General features: G+C 33.5%; 1 protein-coding gene across 10 annotated transcripts in view; it reads right to left on the bottom strand.

Annotated features, from left to right (window-relative positions):
- The window catches only part of EPHA5 (EPH receptor A5), a 317,046-nt gene that overhangs the window by 73,752 nt on the left and 220,137 nt on the right, over window positions 1-23,157 (bottom strand). For 5 of the 10 annotated variants that reach the window (XM_059066492.2, XM_059066495.2, XM_067035725.1 and 2 more), the window contains one exon: window positions 13,305-13,410. In XM_059066492.2, the coding sequence (XP_058922475.1) occupies window positions 13,305-13,410 (106 nt within the window). Of the gene's footprint in view, window positions 1-5,258; window positions 5,868-13,304; window positions 13,411-23,157 lie in introns of those variants that run through there. The other 5 variants (XR_010841009.1, XM_059066493.2, XM_059066496.2 and 2 more) reach the window with 2 other exon arrangements.

Raw genomic sequence — 23,157 nt, 5'->3', positions numbered from 1 at the left:
TTTGGGGAAATGATAAGAACCAATAGGACAAACTGCACCAGCTCCAACCAGATATTTGAGATGTACAGGTCTTCCTATTTCCATTTCCTGCATGAAGATTTAGAAGCCTCGGGGCTTGGGTAGAAAGATACTGGGTGGTAAAATAGACATCAACTTGGAATTCAAAATAGCTATTTCCGTTTGGGGGCTGGTGAGAGACAGTACACACTAGCACAGGTTTGGAATGATTAATTATAAATCTTTAGGACTCTAGGAAAGGCCCAGTTTGTCCTGTCCCTTTATATTCCAAATGACTAGAGAAGAGGTGAATCTAGCAGAGCATCATAAGTACATTTGAAACAGCTAGAATAACAGGAGGTCAGAGAAAGTCAGATATCAACGTCAAAATAAATCAAGAGGTCCTTATGTATTAGAAAACATACAAAGTCATGCTAATATAGAATTCTGATTCATCATATATTTATCTCATGAAACTGTATATAAACAATGCTCAATATCACTTATCATGTAAATATGGAATTCATGCTGATTTGATGATAACAGATTTTACATCATCTTTGGCATGATGAGATAGAAGTTAGTCATTTGGGTAGCTAAATTTCATCTTAAAGTGTTCTGAGGAGGATTGGACCTATAGATTGACATTTTCCTGATAATTTTACTTGAAGCAAATAAAGAAAATCAGAATAATTCTACAAATTTAGTATCTACTGATTAAATATTTATGCTGAACTTAGTATCCTTAAAATGTAGCACCATGTTGCTGGCACATATGGAGATCTCACAAACAACTTCATCAGTAAGGATTGGTGGTAAATTCCAGTATATCTAGGAAAAATTAATATTAACATAGAAAATATTTCACTTAATCTTATATTCTTACATATTTTAAAGATGTTTGTTCAACTCTGCTCTGTGATTGTATGTTATGATTATCTTTTACATTCTTATGTGTACTATGTCCCCATATTTTGAAAATGACATACCTTTGTATTAAACAGGGAAAACATTAAGTAATCAAGGTATTAACAAGTTAAAGTATTAAACAATCAAAGTTACATGACACGAATTGAATTCCACATAGAGTTTTTTTTAAATGTTAGCAAGATGTGTACATCATCAATAAATAGAATCAGATCAATGTCTATTAAATTTGCTTCAGGAAAATCAAATGAAATAGGCATAGGAATGTGAAAGCAGCACTAGGATTTCTCAATGTCAGAAGCATGGAGGGCTCTTGGAGGTGGAGAAGCAGTGTTTGTGAGATACATGAGAATATTTGAATCCTATGGAATATTCAGTCTGGAGGGACCCTGAAGAGGAGTTATGCAGTTGGTCTAAGAAGGGCCTAAGAAAACATAAGAAACAAAGAAGCTTTCCTCCACTAATCAGCACACAGAGGTCTCAACTTGCCAATTTGATGATATTTTGCTACTCAGGATGAAAGTGGTAGCGTGGAGAGGAAGCAAAAACAAAAACAAAAGCACCTATGATAAGCTCCCAAGCGTCTGTCTTGCCTTTCAATTGACCCTGAATCAAGAGAACTCATGACGGTCACAGAGATAAGCAAACCAGTGCCAGACCACAAGAACAGGATGATAAGTCTTTATAAATAACAATTAAAAACATATAATTAAACATAAAATAATAATTAAAACTCACTAACATCATTACCTGCAATACTGATGGCTCAAGAGAGTGGACAATGCCAGTAGACTATTGACAGCAAATATGTGCCAAAGATCTGATACAAAAAAGTACGTCATTTTTCTTTGAGATTAGAAAGTCAGGGGAGTAAGAAAGAAGAAAGAAGAAAGAAGCAATTGGTGAGAGATAGTAAAAGAATTTGGTAAGCAAGATAATTGGGATATAGTATGTTTTGTAGCACTATAATTATCACAGCCATCAGACAGATCTCAAGTCAATACTTCCACATGGTATTATAAAGAGTTCAGCTGTTTGAGTCCGAGTTGCTAATCCATTAGAGACAATTATTTCTTTCCAGGTTCACGCAAGTTTACAAAAAGAGCACAGGTCTTGAAAAATGTGGCTTTTACCTGGTGTTTAAAATCATTTGGAACATTTTATTGTTCATTTGCTTCATCTCTCAGCAATGATTACATTCCTAAACATGCCTCAGGAAATTGACTGATTTTTTGTTGAATAGATGGTCCACCTTTAGGCATAGGACAGTGCTACTGATTTTCTCTGTAGAGCTGGCTCTCAGGCTCCTATGAAAGCCTGTGCTATTGTGGGCTCTGAGAGACATGGTAAAGTTCCCAGAAACTGGCAGAGTTTTCTGCCAGAGCCCAGTGCCTACTGGCATGCCAGCATGCTCTCTCTTTCAGATGGGGATCACATTCTAAAAGAAATGGAGCTTCAGGCAAATGGAGCTTCAAATAAAAAGTGTATTCAGCTCTTGTGGTTAGCCTTTTGACCTGTCCTGTGTTTCACAGTACTCAAAATCTGAAAGTCTCCAGATTCTTTGCTAAGACAATTTTCTTCTTTGCAAAACAATGATGTTAACTTGCTTCCAGTACCATAAATAGAATGTTTCCTTCCAAATGTTTGCCTCAATATAACTTCATGAGAGTTGCAGTGATGTTTACATGTTTGATCTGTGAGAAGTCGCCGGTGGGATGTTCAATAATGTTGAGCAATTGAGCCAGTAACCCTCTTGGGTTCAGTTTCCTAGGACGATTTATTTCCCACAGTGGGCAATTAGTTGTTGCTATGCCCCTAGTCTTTCTGGCACTACTGTGCCCTGATCCCAATTTGTATGTTATTAATAAATTATCATCTGCTCTCTAATTATCTTTGATTCAGATTCTGAAGAAAAAAGCACGTAATCATGAGAAAATAGGAGTGATAACAACTCTCAGATATTAAATCAATACACATGCCTGGATTTATTACAGTTTTATAAAGACACATCTATTGCTAATTCATAAACCACTGAGATTTGTTTTTAATGAGCTCTTTTCTAAAATCAGCGATTGCATGTGTGATTACAAATATTTGTCTATTTATCATTATTTTAAAATAAAATAGTATTTGATTAAAATATTTTTATGTAATACTTAGCTTTATCAAAATTTATCAAGTCTGAAAGTACATAATCCTAGTTCTTAAAGGTGCCAAATATATCAACTATCCATGCTGTCCATAACTTGAAAAGATTGAGAGGGAAATACAGTTACGTTGATGTACATTATCATTTATAAAAGTGAATACTGATTGATATCACCACGTGCATCACCACGCTGGCATTAGGATGCCCAGATGTCAAATAAATAATATAAGCTAGTGAAGATTTCTTATCTCCTATACAATACTTCTTTGATATCATTGCATTTATTTTGCTGATGGCAGGAAAAGTTCCTTTTTCAGGAAGAAAGCACATTTATGGGTTAGGTATTTTATTGTACTTATGTCAGAGTTACTAACATTTTTCATTTTCCAAACTATCAATATTAATGGGAAAAATGAGACAAAGCACTTCAAATAGAGATTGATGCTCAATTTATCTTTAATTCAATAATTTATGAGGTATTCATTCAATTAGGTTATGTGGGAGAGCCACAGAAGTCTTTATCCTCTATATACTTACTGGAGGGCAGAAAAAAACATATTTACTATAATTTGTGGTTGAAACTGTTACATTCAGAGAAATACTGGTATATTGTTCTGAGACTTAAGTGGAAGGGGAGAATACTTCAGCTAAAGGAACTGAGTATGTTTTTATGATAGAACAGTTGATGTGAGTTTTGAAATGTGGATGAGGTTTAAATATTGAGAGATGAAATAGAGGATATGAAAAAAGAAACCATGTGAGATCTTCTTTCTTCATTCTTAGTTCATGTGTGTTGTCTGAGACTGACCCTACTTCAGGTTCAGACATGAACTCTAACTGTACTGCCCTGCAGTATTCCTTCCCCATACTCTTCTTAGTTAAGGTCTCAGTGCTACTGATTGGTTTACTCTGTGAGGCTGTGTATTAGGTTCCTGTCAGAGCATGTGCCACCTGTGAGAGTGAAGGTCAAAAGCTCTAAAGGAGGGGCTTGATTCAAGATGGTGACCATTTCTGATCCAGGAATACAACAATTGTCTGGTCTCCTGCTACTTTATGGACCACTCCTTCTCAGTCTTCTTTGTCTGGATCTTCCTCCTTCACTCTATCTCCCAATACATACCAGAGCCCCGGGGCTTTAACCCAAAGAGCTTCATTTTGATCAGTGCCTTTAAATACCATATTTGTGCCAGAGCATTCTTGAATCATGTGTCTCCAATTGCATAGCAGAGAATATTTTACCATTTGGATCTACTAAGTGCCTGTATTTTGGATTTTTTAAAAATCTCTGGAACTTTTCATCTATATGATCTACAATTATCTTTTGGATAAAACCACTTTGATTTGCCTTCTGTCATATGCAACCAAAGGAATCCAGGTCAAAAACACATAGTGATAATGCTGGGAAGCTAGTTTGAAGCGTGTTTTCAAGAGTCTCCAACTCCAGCTTCACTCTTCCAGTCATCCAGTCATTGGACATTTATTAAGAAACTACACTAGAATCTGTGCTCAACATGAATACATATCTATCAGGGGAGACACATATAAAATGATGAACTAAAATCATTTCGATTGGGAAAAAAGTTTTGAGGGAAAACAAAAGTGATATTAACTAGCTTTCACAAAATCAGGAATGGTCATGGGGTTGGTGGCATTTGATATGTGTGATTCTAGAATAGATATAGTTTACCAGGTATAATTGCCAAGTGTAGAATAGAGGGAAAATTCACTATAACCCAATGTATTCCTTAATTTACTTTAGTGTTAAGATATCGCTGACTTTAATTTCTAAGAGTTATTTTATTCATAGCAGTTTGGAAGTTTCTTAAATGTTAATACTATTATCTTTAGCAGTAAATATTCAGTGACTTTACATATAAGAGATCAGAATTTCACCAAAGTCATATAGTTGAATGATATAAGTCATGGGGAAGTTATATAGTGAAGAGCAAATGTCTTAAAGTTAGAACTGTGCTCAAGACCCAGGCCCTCACTAACTGACTATATAATATAATTTATGTTCTAGACACTGTTCTAAGTGGCAGGAACCCACAGATAAAAATGCCTATCATTTTAGAGCTTATATTCTAGTATGGGAGACAGACAAAAAATCAACAGAAGAAATATATACATTGGGTGGGCCAAAAAGTGTTTTTGTTTTTTTAAGCAAAAATAAAAGACATTTATCACTTTCTCCAAGAACTTTATTGAACACTGTATTCAGCCTTTTGTTCCACTACCTTCTGCCATTTTTCAGGTAACTTCATAATTCCATCTTCCCAAAACTTTTTTACCTTTTTGAGCAAAGAACTGTTCCAGGTGCCTTTTACAGTCTTCCAGGGAATTGAAATTTTTTCCATTAAGAGAATTTTGTAAAGACTGAAATAAGTGGATATCAGAAGGTGCAATGTCTGGTGAATATGGCAGATGAATCAGAACTTCCCAGCCGAGCTGTAACAGTTTTTGCCTAGTCGTCAAGGAAATATGCAGTCTTGCCTTATCCTGATGGAAGATTATGCATTTTCTGTTGACTAATTCTGGACGCTTTTCGTCGAGTTCCACTTTCAGTTGGTGTAATTGGGAGCAGTACTTGTTGGAATTAATTGTTTTGTTTTCTGGAAGGAGATCATAATAGAGGACTCTCTTCCAATGTCACCATATACACAATTATCACCTTCTTTGGATGAAGACTGGCCTTGGTCTTTGGTGTGGTTGTTGATGGTTCATTTTGCTTGCCCCATGATCTCGTCCCTCCATTCCACACTGCTGTACAGTATCCACTTTTCATCGCCTGTCACTATTTGTTTTAAAAACGGAATGTTTTCATTACATTTCAGTAGAGAATCGCATGTGGAAATATGGTCAAGAAGGTTTTTTTTGCTTAACTTATGTGGAACACAAACATCAAAGCAGTTCACATAACCAAGATGGTGCAAATGATTTTCAATGCTTGATTTGGATAGTTTGAGTATGTTGGCTATCTCCCTCATAGTATAACATTGATTGTTCTCAATGACTGTTTAGATGTGATCACTATTAACTTTAACTTGTCTACCCGACCGTGGAGCATCGTCCAGTGAGAAATCTCCAGAACAAAACTTTGCAAACCACTTTTGACATGTTTGATCAGTCACAGCACCTTCTCCATACACTGCACAAATCGTTTTGTGCATTTCAGTTGCATTTTTACCTTTCATGAAGTAATAAAGCATAATATGCCAAAAATATTGCTATTTTCTTCCATCTTCAATATTAAAATGGCTACACAAAAATTCACCAATTTTGATGTCTTTTTAAAAAATGCATACTGATCTGACAGCTGTAACATACAATCTAACAAAATTGTTTTGAATGAACTTAAAGACAGCTAAATGTTACTAGAGCCATTTTATGGAAAAAAAAATGAATGAACCTTTTGGCCCACCCAATATATTATAATATATATAAGATATACATATTATAATGGCAATGAGTGTTATAAGAGACAAGCCAGGGTAAGGGATATATGATGTGCAGAGGAAGGAATCATCGGTCATCATTTTAGTCAGCTCAATTGAGAGAATTAGATTGAGCAAAGAAAGGAGGAGGAAGCCATGTTGTTCTCTGGATCAAAAGAGTTTTAGACAGAAGACCCAATGCCAAAGCCTTACAGCTGGACTATTTTTTACAAGATTCAAGAAACATCAAGAAGATAACTTTTATGAAGTATAAATTGGATATAGAGCTGATACTGAGACATAGCACTGTAAAATATTACATGTAAAGTCCTTGGAACTGTGCCTAGCAGTAGGTAGTATGTAATTCTTGCTAGACAGTATTAAACTTATTATTATCAATATTATTATTGTGTTACTTTGTTAGGCAAAGATGCTTCTCCGATGGTTTTAGAATGCTACATAGCCTTTAGAAACCTTTCACTTTGGAAGCTATTATTCTTTGATATCAAATGTGGGCAGAGCTCTGGCATTTGTCTGAATTAAATAATTGCATTCAAGATGCCTGTACAATTATTTTATTTCGCTCCAAATGAGCTTGAAGAAAAGTTTCTAAGTTCAGCATATTTTACCATCAAGCTATAGTTTTCCCTAACATAAGAACTGTGGCAGGCATTTAATAAGAAGTCAAAATTTCTTGAATTAATGAATCATACCATCATTTTGGTCCAAAGGAAAAAAGTTATCATGAAGGAAATGATTCCAATTTAAACTCTTTTACTTAAGCCCAGCTGTTGTAATTCTGTTTATGAAATTCTGTCCATTTATCAGACTACTAATTTAACTTGGAAACACTTTGAAAAAAGGACATTGCCTTTTTATTTTAAATGCCTGGGATTTTTCTTGGTGTTTTATGTGCAATAAATGCTCAATATATGTTTGTAATGGATAATTGGGAAGAGTGTGTCATTTACAACATGTTAGACTTTAAGAGACTTGAAAAAAATTACAAAAAGCTAAATTTTAATATTATTTTTAAGTAACAAAAAAAACCCTGAAAGCAGTGTTTTCATAAATCTATTTTTCCCCTAAATTTCTGACACGGTCTGAGGAACTTAAATTTGTACCTAGCCTCCAAGCACAGTATTAACTGATTTCTGAAGACTTTTTTCCTCAGGAAATGATTTGACATTTCAAATCGATTGAGTTTCAATTGTTTAATGAAAGACAAAGGGAAACAGGATTTAGCATGTCTAACCACAGTATTTGAACATGACCAGAACAAGCAAGGGAAGTTTTTTTTGCCTGGAAAATAGTTAATCTTTTTTATAGGCATTAAACCACTCCTTAGACTAAATTTATCATATCAGGAATATCACAGAAATAAAGTCACGTATTAATAGCCTTAGAATCATATCCAAGACTAAGCGTATTGAAGGATTCCTTCTGCCCCTTCAGGAGCTATAAGTTTTTTTGGTTTTGTTTTCCAATTTTAAAATTGGCAAACAGCTTTACCTTTTTTGTGTTTATATGAAAGATAAGTACACATAAGTGTGGGCATGCATGTGTGTAACACATGTGTATCTTTAACCTCTCAGTGTACATATGGAATTAATTGAAATTAAAAAGCAAAGCTCTGACATGTTTTTAAGATTTAATTAAATTCATAAGTAATAAAACAAAGTATTAAAATATATTCTTTTATCCCAGGGTGTCTATATTGAGCAAGTTTCAAAGAAATAGTTTCTGTACACTGAAAGATGTTTTCCTTTGTTTTTCCTATTCAACTAAATCCTGTTAATTTAAGCTTTATATCAGACTAAGAAAGTGTCCAGTAGTCAATTTTAAGAATGAGGTCCCAAGTTTAAAATAGGGACACAGAAAAAAAAGTCAATCTAATAGTATCAATGATTGTCTTCAAAGGAAAGAAAAAGAGAAGGTCAAAGTAGAAGACTTTCTCAAACATGTAACTAGAAGAGTGTGGAGATGGCATAATTGGTTGAAAGACTGATTAAACAATTTATATCTATTAAATCATATATATAAGAGGCAACCTCACAAAATTAGGGTATAATAAGAAAGTTATCAATGTGCAGTGTCATTACTGATAAAAGAGAAAGATTAAAAAACAATTACAAAAAACCTCCTAAAAAACAAAAAACAATTACAACACACTGTGTATATTAGGAGGTTTAATTTATATTCAGCCCAGGGTAATTAGCTCATAGTTTGCTGAGAATAAGTCAGTTATTTTGTAGTCCCATGAAAACACCATTTACAAGTAATATAAAAGAAAGTAAAAAGGATAGTCTGAAACGTGCAGAAAATGCTCTATGGAATATTTAGCACCTTTAAACAAGATGGTCACATGATTTCTAAAACTGATAGAATCCTAAGATGTTACAATTCTTTGTCATTTTTTAAATAGAACTTTCTCCCTTCAGGATCAATACTTGTCTATATTATTTTAACTGTATCTAGGTAAGAAGACTCCAAGAGGTTTCTGCATAATCGATTTTAGCCTAAAAAGATTAGAAAGTCTCTATATTTAATTTATTTTTCATTTTCAATGTATTTTACAATTAAAAAGTTTATTACTTTCTTTAAAATAGATTATTCTTATAGTATTCAATGTGTTATATTCCTGATATTTTTCCTTTGGTCTGAATAAAAATTCAACTTGCCAGTGAATATGTACTTTCAATACATAGCTGCTTCTGAGCCCAAATGATGATATAAATTGTCAATGAATATTACATACAGATGATAGTAATATATTTGCAATATATCAGAATTAAGTCTATATCTCCACTGAGTTAAATTATTTTTAATTAAAAGACATTTTATGTAAGAGCAAATATTTGGTTTATAATATATTCAAGAGGTTAAAAGGTGATATAAGAGAGTAAGTTCAAAGTGAGAGTGGAGTCTAAGTGTTATTATGTTTTTGTGTGTTTATCAATCATGTTTTAGCACAGTGAAGAGGGAGAAATATATATAATTCAGTATCCTTAGAACATTCCTAGAAAAGGCTTTTTTTCAATAATTTGCTATTGCTTAAAGATAACTCCCAAATTTGTGTTAGGCTTTGTCCACATCTCTTCATTTAGTTTTTCTTTTATTTGACAAAACTTTACTTAGTTAATCATTATATTCTATGTACTAAGAGGTAGGTTCAATTTTCTTAGTCCCAACAAAAATTGCGAAGTTCATTGCCCTGAATGGGATAGGAAAAGCCTTTCTAGAATCATATCATTTAGCTTTTGAATAAGTATGTTTATATAATACAAACATAAAATAACCTGTTCATGAAAAGTAAAATAAAATGGCCAAATATATTTCTTTTTTTTTGATTGTCAGCTAACTTTATTTTTTATTGGGAATATACATATCAAGTATATAAAATGGAGTTTAACAAGCAATTACAAAGGAAATACTTTGTACAACTACCACCCAAATTAATAACCCCCCAAACCCCAAATATGCACACCCTCTTTACAACTTCACTGTCATCTTTGTCTGTAGAGAACATCTAGTTGGGTTTTGCCTTTTTATCTAAACTGACAGTCTCTTTTTAATTGGTATATTTAGATTATTCACATTTAATGTGATTATTGATTGGATTAAAATCTACCACTTTGCCAGCTCTTTTCTATCTGGTCCTAAACTTTTCTTTGTTTGGCCAAATATATTTCTATCATAAGACAAATGCCCTTGAAATTCAAGAATGTGCATTCAACAAAATGAAGTAAAAGTTTGGTGCAAAAAAATTGCTATTAAAAAAATATAGGGCTTCCCTGGTGGCGCAGTGGTTGAGAATCCGCCTGCCGATGCAGGAGACACGGGTTCGTGCCCTGGTCCGGGAAGATCCCACATGCCGCGGAGCGGCTGGGCCCGTGAGCCATGGCCGCTAGGCCTGCGCGTCCGGAGCCTGTGCTCCGCAACGGGAGAGGCCACAGCAGTGAGAGGCCCGCATACCGCAAAAAAAAAAAAAAAAAAAAAAAAAAAAAAAAAAAAAAAAAAAAATATAAATCTCAAATTGATTTTTAGTAAAGTGTATTTTCCTTTAAATTGCAAATTCCTAGTCTCAGCATCACAGTCTGTGTAATTAAGAAACAAAATTAAACTGAATAAACAATGCACAAATTTGTAAAGTATTGCTATTTTTTAAAAGTAATATACTTCCATAAGACAGTAGATCCAAAATTATCTTACCATGTCTTGGGTTTAGTTATGCTGAAAATTAAGCTTTGCCTCTTGGGTATAGATGTCATTTTGATTTAACTGCGAAATACACTAAACATTTCTATATACTAAAATTTAGTTATTCTTGTATGGTAGTTTCAGATAAATATGGAATTCGTGTGTGTGTGTGTGTGTGTGTGTGTGTGTGTATGTGTATGCTAAAGCTATACTCTCCTTCAGCTACCAAATAGTAGGTAGATTGAACCTTCTCTCACTTTGTCTAACGCTGCAGATGTAACGAAGTGAATTGCTTTTAAGTCAATTTTGTATGCATTAGGGAAAAAATTGGGAGGGGCAGGGGCTGCTTCATTTATAGGTAAGCAAGAATCCTTAGCTGAATGTCATCAGTAAATTCACATTAACAATACTTAGGTTAAACAGATAAAGTGTTGTAAGTCTATAATAAAATACTTCCTATACTTTATTTGTTCTTTAATAAACCTTCAAACACACAAATTTTTTGGCCTTTAGACATCTGCTCTTTCCTCCATTTTTATTCATTGGACCTGACAAATAATATCTTCTTATGATCCCCATGTCCCTAAATATAACTAATGCTTCTGGATTTATTGGAAAGGAAGAGGCCAACCATTTCTCAGAAGTAAATGAATGCTATTACAAACCAGCTTTGCAAATGTATCATAGTTATCCACCCTTTGGGGGTAGAAAAGACACATTATCTCATGGTAGTTTTCTTAGTAGTTACAATTCACTCAATTCAATGATCTTACTTGATCGAAACCTGAGCAAAGTTTTTATGACAAGACTGGTGGAATTAGCTTATCTTCCAGAAAGCAGGGACAATGGTAAAGCATTCTCCCAAAGTGACTTCAGAGGGAAGAGATTAGTGGGGCACGAGCTAGCCAGCCTTTGACTGGGGAGGGCTGGCTGTCCTCAATAGAACACAAACTGCTTCCGAGTTTGTGGGAAGAATTTAGAATTTAGCAATTCTAAAAATGTATCACTGCTATTCTAACATTAAAAGTAAGCAATGTGGGCTTCCCTGGTGGCTCAGTGGTTAAGAATTCACCTGCCAATGCAGGGGACATCGGTTTGAGCCCTGGTCCGGGTAGGTCCCACATGCTGCAGAGCAACTAAGCCCATGCACCACAACTACTGAGCCCATGAGCCACAACTACTGAAGCCCGCACACCTAGAGCCCATGCTCCACAACAGTAGAAGCCACTGCAAAGAGAAGCCCGCGCACTGCAACGAAGAGTGGCCCCTGCTCACCGCAACTAGAGAAAAGCCCGTGTGTAACAATGAAGATGCAATACAGCCAAGAATAAAAATAAATAGATAAGTATATTAAAAAAAAGGAAGCAATGATTTCTTAGGAAAACTTTCAACACTCAAATGAACAAGAACTAGAAGAAAGGGAGTTTTCAGAAAAGAGAAAGGATGTTCAAAGGAAGTAACAGTGCTTTATTAAAATAAAATGTCACTACTGTAATTTAAGGATGTAGTCATAAATCTTTTCAGAATACAATATGCAGTATACTGCAAATGTCTAATTCTATATATTTATGAGTTGAATAGGTGCTGAAGAGTCAAAAGTAAATGAGTAAAACAGTACAAAATCAATATGAATATTGATTTCATGACTTTTTTTTGGACCTTATAGTATATTTTTGTGTATTTGTACAGGTTTAAATATCTTCATGAAGATTTTCATGAGATTTTCTGTAATAGTCTAACACCAAAACATTTTCAAATGGACAGCTCTCATTACAGAATATCCCTTCTAATAGTCACCTGGATGAAAAATGAAAATACATTTGTTGTAGGAGTAGAACACACTCATGCTTTTATTTGTTTATTTTTTTAGGAAGATTTATTATGCTCAGCTCAATGTCAGGAGATACCTTCTACATAAGCTCTTGCTAGGGCTCTACCTCTTTTACTTTTGTTCAAAATGAAAAATGTAGACAGATAATACACATATTACTGTATCTATTGATATAACATTCAATAAAATTCACTTTAAATCAGTATACACTATGATTGATGTACTCAGGTTGAAATCATTCAGAAGCTGAAAATAAATGTAATCATAAAAAAGGGATTGTTATTTCTCAAAATGCTTGTTTGCATGTGTGTCTGCTTTGTATCCATAACCCTGTTAGGTAGAACTCTGGCTAACTAGAATTATTAGTTTTATTCTTCTAAAATATCAGGCACAGACACAGACCTTCCCAAACGTTAAAACTGAAGCTTTTGAGAGGATACTTCAATACTTTTGAGAGGAAAAATAAAATTCAGGTTAAAATAAACGATATCAGAAAAAGATATGGTTATATTAATGACATAATAAATAATAACAAGTTAATACTATTCTTGTATAGAGAATATACCTGGAAAAGAGGAATTGTGTGCTTAAAAGTTAGTACTAACAAGGACAAGGTAAGTCTTGAGAAATACATCCTACATACAGGTTAACTACTGATATATTGCTCGCCTCATTTATTTCGGGATGTGCTTAATAGCCAAATGGTCAGATCAAGGTAAGGAAGAGATCAGCTGCAAAAGTTCAGAAGCACAGCTTCCTGTCTTACCTTCCACTGAGGAGGAAGCCAATAACCACTGCCAACAAAATGACTCCCACTGTCACAGACACAGCAATTATAGGAATCTGGCTTTGATCGCTGGATGCTGCAACTGCTGATAGGAGACAGAGAAAATGTAGCCTGTGGTTACAGGGATCATATGCATTCAAATAAGAGCTGCTTAATAGTCAGTAATCAATGTAAGGTTTAAGCAATTCACCCACACTTGGCTGAGATTTCCCCTTATATCTCTTCTCAATGGTGTGTAATTGAAAAGACATCTTTAGGAGAAAATATTTATTCTCCAAATGGAAGTTTGAAAGAACCACTAAGTCACTGATTATTTCCTTATCATAAAAAGGAATGTCATTGTTTTTATAGCATTAATTTAGCAATCCTAGGTTTGCAAGACAAAATGGAACTTTGTTTTTGATTTCAAACACCTCCTAAATAGGAGGTGCTAAGTATATGAGATTTGACATTTTTAGAATTTGCATGTGGCTGTTCTGTAGGGAAAAAAAAAAGGCCTCATTATATTAGATAGGACTTTTTCTTATAGATATAGGTTGAAATGTCCAAAATGTCCAAAATGATGTGGCTTTGACCTCATATGATATCACTATTTTGAATATAATTGTAAAAACTATAATTTCAAGCAGAATATAATCACTAATTATACTTTATTAGTAGGAACGCCTTTTAAAAATATCAAGGCATACATTTAGAACTTTGTATCTACAGTAAGATTAGATTTGTTTACAGAATCCTTTTTAAATACATGAATTTAGATGAAATATTTTATATTTTAATAACACAATTACTATCATAAGAGGAATATGGACATAATTAGATAGTTGTACCTAAAAAAGCAAGGGACGTTTTCTTTTGTGCTGATAGCTAAGTTGATTAAAATAAGAAACGTATAGAGCAAAATAAATTTTATTAATGTTCTCAAGAAACCCTCAGTAGGATACCTTAGCATGCTTATTGTTTAATGACATTATCATTTTGATAAGTTCAGAGTGGCATGATAACAAATTTTAAGTCACCAAAACTAATAACAACTATACATCCCATGTTTTGTTTTTCAGTCTTTTACATGATCTTGGCCCTATCAATAGTTTTGGACATTTAAATTCTACCCTTTCTAGTCTTGTCACCTCATCATTGATTCTTTTAACCAAAATTGACTGACTCTCTGACAACCTTCTTACACTGATCTACTTTGTCAGCCCTTTCAGATCAGTCTTCAAGAGCCCAATATTGGCAACAAGTGGTTCATGTATGAGGAAAACTACTACTTACAATAGAAATCTATACTCTTCCCCTCCCTCTTCTGGGATAATAATAGTTGCAATTCAAGGTCCCTTTACCCTGCTTTTCCCTGTCCTCTGATGCTGAGGTCTGTGGTAGAGAATTTAGTACTGGTGAACAGTATAAATGTAGTAGGGCAAAGCTACCCCACTATCACTAGTAGTAGCCTTCCCCAAGATTTACTTTATTAATTTCTAAATTCAAATTACTTATTTTTCTCAGTCGACTTTCTTTTTGGCAGGTGGCATCGTTTCTAGAGAAAAACATGCAAATTTGGTCCAAATAAGTTCAATGTTATTTCATTTGTGCTCCAAAGCTTTTGATTCTCTCTTCTAATTTCCTTACAAAGTCCCCCAAATGAGTCTTCCTCGTTTTCTCAGTAGACTAATCCATTCTAACTTCCCACATTTTAGAAATGTCAAACTTTATAGATAAAAGAGAGTGATCAAGTCTGAACTCCATGGTTAAATACAACTCTATACCCTTCTTTTGCTTTACCTAACTCCACCGTTAGAATCTTTCTTGTCTCTTCCAAGATAATGATCTTTAAAGATCTCCCTCCAGGAGGGATTATCGTTTCCTTACAGACTGCTTCTCTGCTACTTACAAGCCTAAACAGATAATTTCTCTTGGAGAGAACAAATTCTTATACCTAAACTTACTGATAATATTAGTTCAAACTGAATTTGAAAACAGGTCCAACATTTACTATACATTTGGGTTAAGGCAAATTATTTAACCTTGTAAAGTCTCATTTCATTAATCTCCAGTTAGGGATAATTTCCCTGGATCATTATATTTCTGTTTAGAGATAACACTTAGCATAGTGCTTCAACTATTGCCAGCCTTATTTAAATAGAAGATATTACATATACATATTATTCCCTGTTTTATTTGTCATTCTTATTCTCTCTTATTTTTCAGCATCTTGACCGAGTCATCTAGAACCAGCCTTATCTTCTGAGAACCAACATTACTAAATTTCCTCTGAAACCTCTCTTCTGCCTTTGAGTTCTATGCATGATTTATTTGCCATATGTAATGAGTACTTCTCCATTTACCTTACCATACACTATAATGAGGTATTTGACCTTGTTGAACCTACACTCCACCTTTTAAACTCTTCTCTTGTTTCTATACATCAGATGAGTTGTTTTCTCTTTTTCCCACTCTGAAGCACTGCTTTGTCAGTTCTATTGGCTCTGAATTCTCTTCCAACATTTTATGTGTGAGCAATTCCTGATGAATGCTGGTTCTTAATCCTTCCCACTTCTTTCCATCTCTCTTTCTATCTCTTTCCATCTTTCTCCCTTTCTGCCTCTTTTTCTCCCTACCTCTCATAGATATTTCTTTGCTCATGGCATCAGTTAACTATAAGCTGAAGAGACCCACATTTATATCTCCAACTATTATTTGTCTTCAGAGGATCATTCTACAAAAAACAAAAACAAAAACTCTATTCCCTTTATTTGGATTTTATTTTCACATAAAAATAAACATGTTTAAAATTGACCCTTATACCACATCCACCCCCAATGGCATTAAAAAAAAATCAATAAATAAACATACCATAAATCAAACCAACAAACCAGACTAATTTTATCATTTTCTGGTTTCTTTTAAGCAGCACTGAATTTTTCTTAACCCCTACTTACGCTTAATTGCCAAATATTTTTGTGTTTCTTTTAAGTTTCTCCCCATGCATTAGTTTTTATTTCATCCAACACTCACCTATTTGATTCAAATCTGCTGTAATATGGTTCATATTTTTTTAAGTTCTCCCTTTGACTTCTATGTACATGAAATATCAGAAAATATCACTTTGATCATGTTTCTCTGAACAAAAAGTTAATAGATACCTACTGCCTATGGAAAAAAATTTCCAAATTCTCCATCTAGTATTCAAAAGCCCTTCTAATTTGACTCTAACAAATCTTTTTGGTCTCAATGTGCCAGTTCGGGACTCTGAGAGATAGGGTTTTGGAGGAAGCAGGCATGATTAATCAGAAGTAGGGATCAAAACAGGGCAATTTCAGAATAACCAAAGTATTAATTTTGAGAAAAAATACGGTGCTTAGAAGTGTGAAATGCTTCATTTTTTAGTAATTGCCAAGATCTCTAACTTAAAAATGTGCTAAAATGTGCATGTAGATATAGGATAATATCTTGTAATAAAACAATTGTTAATGGCATGCCAAAATTTTTCAAAAATGTTTAAATTAATATATTTTATGAAAATACTTTGTAAGTAATCTCAGACCACAACTGTTCATATTTACATGTTTTTATCTGCTGTCCACTGAAATCAGATCTTTTTGTATAATAGGCAATTAAATAAAGAGGCTGTGAGAAAGAATTTTTAAAATATATTTTCAAAAATATATATATATATATATTATCATTTATTTTTTAAAAGTTTGCAGCATTCTTTTCTTAAGTTACCTTCCTTCCTTAGGCTTTCTTTCTTTCTTTTTTTTTTTTTTTAAATTTGTGAATTTTCTTTTATTTTTTTAAACAGCAGGTTCTTATTAGTTATCCATTTTATACATATTAATGTATACATGTCAATCCCAATCTCCCAGTTCATCTCACCCTAGCCCCAACCCCCTTTTTCCCCCCTTGGTGTCCATACGTTTGTTCTCTGCATCTGTGTCTCTGTTTCTGCACTGCAAACTGGTTCATCTGTACCATTTTTCTAGGTTCCACATATATTCATTAATATATGATATTTGTTTTTCTCTTTCTCACTTACTTCACTCTGTATGACAGTCTCTAGATCCATCCACGTCTCTACAAATGACCCAATTTTGTTCCTTTTTATGGTTGAGTAATATTTCATTGTATATATGTACCACATCTTCTTTATCCATTCGTCTGTCAATGGGCATTTAGGTTGCTTCCATACCCTGGCTATTGTAAATAGTGCTGCAAAGAACATTGGGGGGCATGTGTCCTTTTGAATTATGGTTTTCTCTGGGTATATGCCTAGTAGTGGGATTGCTGGGTCATATGGTAATTCTGTTTTTAGTTATTTAAGGAACCTCCATAATGTTCTCCATAGTGGCTGTATCAATTTACATACCCACCAACAGTGCAAGAGGGTTCCCTTTTCTCCACAACCTCTCCAACATTTGTTGTTTGTATATTTTCTGATTATGCCCATTCTAACTGGTATGAGGTGATAACCTCATTGCAGTTTTGATTTCCATTTCTCTAATAGTTAGTGATGCTGAGCAGCTTTTCATGTGCTTCTTGGCCATCTGTATGTCTTCCATGGAAAAATGTCTATTTAGGTCTTCTGCCCATTTTTGGATTGGGTTGTTTGTTTTTTTAATATTGAGCTGTCTGAGCTGTTTATATATTTTGGAGATTAATCCTTTGTCCATTGATTCATTGGCAAATATTTTCTCCCATTCTCAGGGCTGTCTTTTCATTGTGTTTGTAGTTTCCTTTGCTGTGCAAAACCTTCTAAGTTTCATTAGGTCCCATTTGTTTATTTTTGTTTTTATTTCCATTACTCTAGGAGGTGGATCAAAAAAGATCTTGCTTTGATTTATGTCAAAGAGTGTTCTTCTTATGTTTTCCTCTAAGAGCTTTATAGTGTCCAGTATAACATTTATGTCTCTAATCCATTTTGAATGTATTTTTATGTATGGTGTCAGGCAGTGTTCTAATTTCATTCTTTTACATGTAGCTGTTCAGTTTTCTCAGCACACTTATTGAAGAGACTGTCTTTTCTCCATTGTATACCCTTGCCTCCTTTGTCATAGATTAGTTGACCATAGGTACATGGGTTTATCTCTGGGCTTTCTGTCTTTTTCCATTGATCTATATTTCTGTTTTTGTGCCAGTAACATATTGCCTTGATTACTGTAGCTTTGTAGTATAGTCTGAAGTCAGGGAGTCTGATTCCTCCAGCTCCGTTTTTTTCCCTCAAGACTTCTTTAGCTATTTGGGGTCTTTGGTGTCTCTGTACAAATTTTAAGATTTTTTGTTCTATAAAAAATGCCGTTGATAATCTGATAGGGATTACCTATTCCTGATGAAAGAAATCAAATATGACACAAATAGATGGAGAGATATACCAGGGGCTTGGATTGGAAGAATCAACATTGTGAAAATGACTATACTACCCAAAGCAATCTACAGATTCAATGCAATTCCTCTCCAATTACCAATGGCATTTTTTACAGAATTAGAACAAAAAATCTTAAAATTTTTATGGAGACACAAAAGACCCTGAATAGCCAAAGCAATCTTGAGAAAGAAAAACAGAGCTGGAGGAATCAGGCTCCTTGACTTCAGACTATACTACAAAGCTACCATAATCAAGACAATATGATACTGGCACAAAAACAGAAATATAGATCAATGGAAGAGGATAGAAAGCCCAGAGATAAACTCATGCACCTATGGTCAATTAATCTATGACAAAAGAGGCAAGGATATACAATGGAGAAAACAGCTTCTTCAATAAGTGGTGCTGGGCAAACTGGACAGCCACAAGAAAAAGAATGGAATTACAACACTCCCTAACACCATACACAAAAATAAACTCAAAATGGATTAAAGACCTAAATGTAAGACCAGACACTCTAAAGTTCTTAGAGGAAAATAGAGGCAGAATACTCTTTGATATAAATCACAGCAACATCTTTTTTGACCCACCTCCTAGAGTAATGGATATAAAAATAAAAATAAACAAGTGGGACCTAATGAAACTTAAAAAGCTTTTGCACAGCAAAGGAAACTATAAACAAGACAAAAAGACAGCCCTCAGAATGGGAGAAAATATATGCAGATGAATCAATGGACAAAGGATTAATCTCCAAAATATATAAACAGCTCAGGCAGCTCAATATTAAGAAAACAAACAACCCAATCAAGAAATGGGCAGAAGACCTAAATAGACATCTCTCCAAGGAAGACATACAGATGGCCAAGAAGCACATGGAAACCTGTTCAACATCACTAGTTATTAGAGAAACGCAAAACTAAACTACAATGGGGTATCACCTCACACTCATTAGAATGGGCTTTAATGGAAAATCTACAAACAACAAATGCTGGAGAGGGTGTGGAGAAAAGGGAACCCTCTTGCATTGTTGGTGGGAATGTAAATTGATACAGCCACTATGGAGAACATTATGGAGGTTCCTTAAACAACTAAAAACAGAATTACCATATGACCCAGCAATCCCATTACTGGGCATATACTCAGAGAAAACCATAATTCAAAAGGACACATGCCCCAAAATGTTCTTTGCAACACTATTTATAATAGTCAAGTCATGGAAGCAACCAAAATGCCCATTGACAGATGAATGGATAAAGAAGATGTGGTACATATATACAATGGGACATTACTCTGCCATAAAAAGAAATGAAATTGAGTCTTGTGTAGAAATTTGGGTGGACCTAGAGACTGTCATACAGAGTGAAGTAAGTGAGAAAGAGAAAAACAAATGTCATATATTAACACATATAGGTGGAGTGTAGAAAAATGATACTGATGAACCAGTTTTCAAGGCAGAAATAGGGACACAGATGTAGAGAACAAACATATGGACACCAAGCGGTTGGACATGGGGGGCAGAGGTTGTGGTGGTCGGATGAATTGGGAGACTGGGATTGACATGTATACACTAATATGTATAAAATAGATAACAAATAACCTCCTGGATAAGAAATACATAAAATAAAATTTAAAAATAAAATAAAATAAAATAAATAGCAAAATAAATGATTATCCCTCGGGAAAAAAATGGGGGAGCAACAACAGAGATCCTTGTGAGGTTGACACTATTTGATATTTTGACTGTGATGGTAAATACACGAACCCTCACAAGTGACCAGATTGTACAGAACTTAATTCATACCTGTCTACACATATACACACAAAGGAGTACAAGGAAATGTAAGATTGGTGGATTGCATCAATGCCAATATCCTGTTTTTGATGTTATACTATAGTTTTGCACAATGTGACCTTTGGGGATATTGAGCAAAGTGTGCAAGAGCTCTCTCTGTATTGTTGCATGTGAATCTACAATTATCTTGGTAAAATTTTCATTTAAAAAACAGAATAGCTTTATTCTAGCATTTGGGCTATACAGATTTTTGAATCAAATAGGTAAGAATTAGATGAGAGAAAGTATATTGAGGAAAAAAATCATAAAGGAAACACAAATGTGTTCAGTAAATCTTTGGCAAGTAGAGACTAAGAAAGATTCAGTGATGTTTCCACAGTTTCAAGACAATTTATATTAAGGAAACAAAAACAGAAAATGAGCTAGCTAGGTTGGCTGGATGGTTTCATTCATGCTAGGTTTATTTGTTTGCATGTTTTTATCATTGCCGTTGGGAATAGGAATAATAAAAGAGATCGATTTTAAACACATTAATTGTATGCACAACAAAATTAAAGTGGGTTACAGTCAGTTATAAAACATAAACTAAAACCTGACAGAAAAAAAGCTGGAGATTTTCCACCCAAATCCTCATGGTTAATAGTTTTTCTAAAATAAATATTTGCATTCTTGTTTTTATTATTTGCATTTGGTTTTAGGGCTATATTTTTAACATAGATGATAACGTAGATGAAAAAGGAAAGCTCTTCATAACAATTTTGTAACTGAAGTATAATATAAATTAATAATTAATAAGTTTAAATAATTAAGTAAACCAAGAACATATGTCAATATATCATATCATTCAATTATGGACTGAATAATCAATTGGAAAATTCTTTGTCAAGTTTAAGTTCAAAGTAATGACTTTCAGATAATTTTTTGTCCTAATATACCTGAATGATAAGGTAGACTTTCCTTAACGATGGTGACTCGTTAAAGCCAGGTTAACTGTCACCCACCAAATGAAAATTGCCAATAGCTTTGACAGCAAAAATGTAAATATGTTTAAGCTACCATAATTCTTGACTCTGTAAATTGTGTTTTGGAAATAATATATGTATGTGAAGAATTAAATTATAGTATTAAGTAAATAATTGCTCAATAATATAATTGAAGTGATTTCATAAAATACTGCACAAATAGTTGTCAAATGAATGGTATATAACACAAAATGAAGTGTTATTTTAGTAATAATTGTGTATCTTCTTTAACTCCCTATTAGAGTATAATCCTGGAGAAGGGAGGGATTATGCCTTAAAGTTATTTGAGTCACTCACAGTACCTAGTGTGAAAAATCTTTTGATATGTAGGGAGTTAATGACAAATTTAAAAATAATGAACAAACTATTATCCTAAAATTGTTCTTGACACAAACATTCTAATCTTCAGAAGTAAACAGTCTGTATTCTTATTCTCAGGAGAGAAGTTTCCACGTGTTACTCATGTATATTTCTCCAGAGTCTAGCAAAGCCAAGCACATAAAAGGGGCTCAACACATTCTGGATTGTATCCAGAAGATTTCTACATGACGGTCAAAGGGGGTTGGTATGTAACAGATACTTGGTACAAAGAAAAATTCATTCTTAAATTGTTTGCAAATACATGTACACATAAGCAAGTAAAAATAAAATTCCACACTAAAGTTGAGGCAGTACATCCCTAAAATATTTTCATTATCTATTAATAATAACACTAAAATCTGATTTTGTAATAAAAATATTTGTGTGATATTTCTTTCCATCTAGAAGTTATATAGGAAAATATTTAAAAGAAAGTTTCAGGTGAGACTTTGTAAAATTATATGGAAAATGACCTCATATTATTTTTCTCAATGATCAGATTGATGGGTATTGGCATACTTGGAAACTACTATTTTTAAAAAAATGTAAGGGAAAGAACATCAAATAGTCTGAAGAAAAACTAGCTGCTGAACATGCCAACATCCTAAAACTAAGTATAATTTTGTAATCTTTTAAAGTGAGATTTTTCATTTGTAATATTATCCAAGCACTCGAGCATATTGTGAGATATTATTTACTCTATGGCTTTGTTCCCAGAGCTGGTAAAGCACATAAGCATAAATAGAAGCAATCCCTATTAGGATGGTCAGCTTATATAATACATATTTCAACATAAATCCAGATCAGGGTCCAAGGTATGAGAGTGAATAATCCATTGTCAATATTATGGAAATTTTCTGACTCATTACATCAATTCATATAAAATTTATTTTAAAAACTTTTCTAAATAGCATCAAATATTTAAATTTCAATATATCAACTTCAGACTTTCCTTGCATGGAAAGAAAATAATTGATCATTTTTCACCCTGGTACCCTAATCTGTATAAAATCAAGTGAAGTCATACTTAGAAAGCTATTTTTAAAGTAATAAAAAATATTTTTTTAGATAATTCAGTTAAACATGCTTTAAACAGAAGTATATCTTCATTTTCTAAAGAGCTGTATTATATAGGTTTATGAAAATTTTAATTTAATAGTTCTCCTAATCATTACAAAGTAAATCTGATAATTAAGGTCTTGTTTTGTTGGTTTTCAAAGGGAGGAAACATGCATTTTATTTTCTTCATTTAAAAATAAGTAATTCCTAAAAAACTTGACTTTAAAAAAGTATCTA

Source organism: Kogia breviceps, chromosome 6 (assembly GCF_026419965.1).
Source record: "Kogia breviceps isolate mKogBre1 chromosome 6, mKogBre1 haplotype 1, whole genome shotgun sequence".
NCBI classification, from domain to species: Eukaryota; Metazoa; Chordata; class Mammalia; order Artiodactyla; family Physeteridae; genus Kogia; species Kogia breviceps.
Note: the sequence above shows the minus strand (reverse complement) of the source record. Positions and strands in the feature narration are given on the sequence as shown.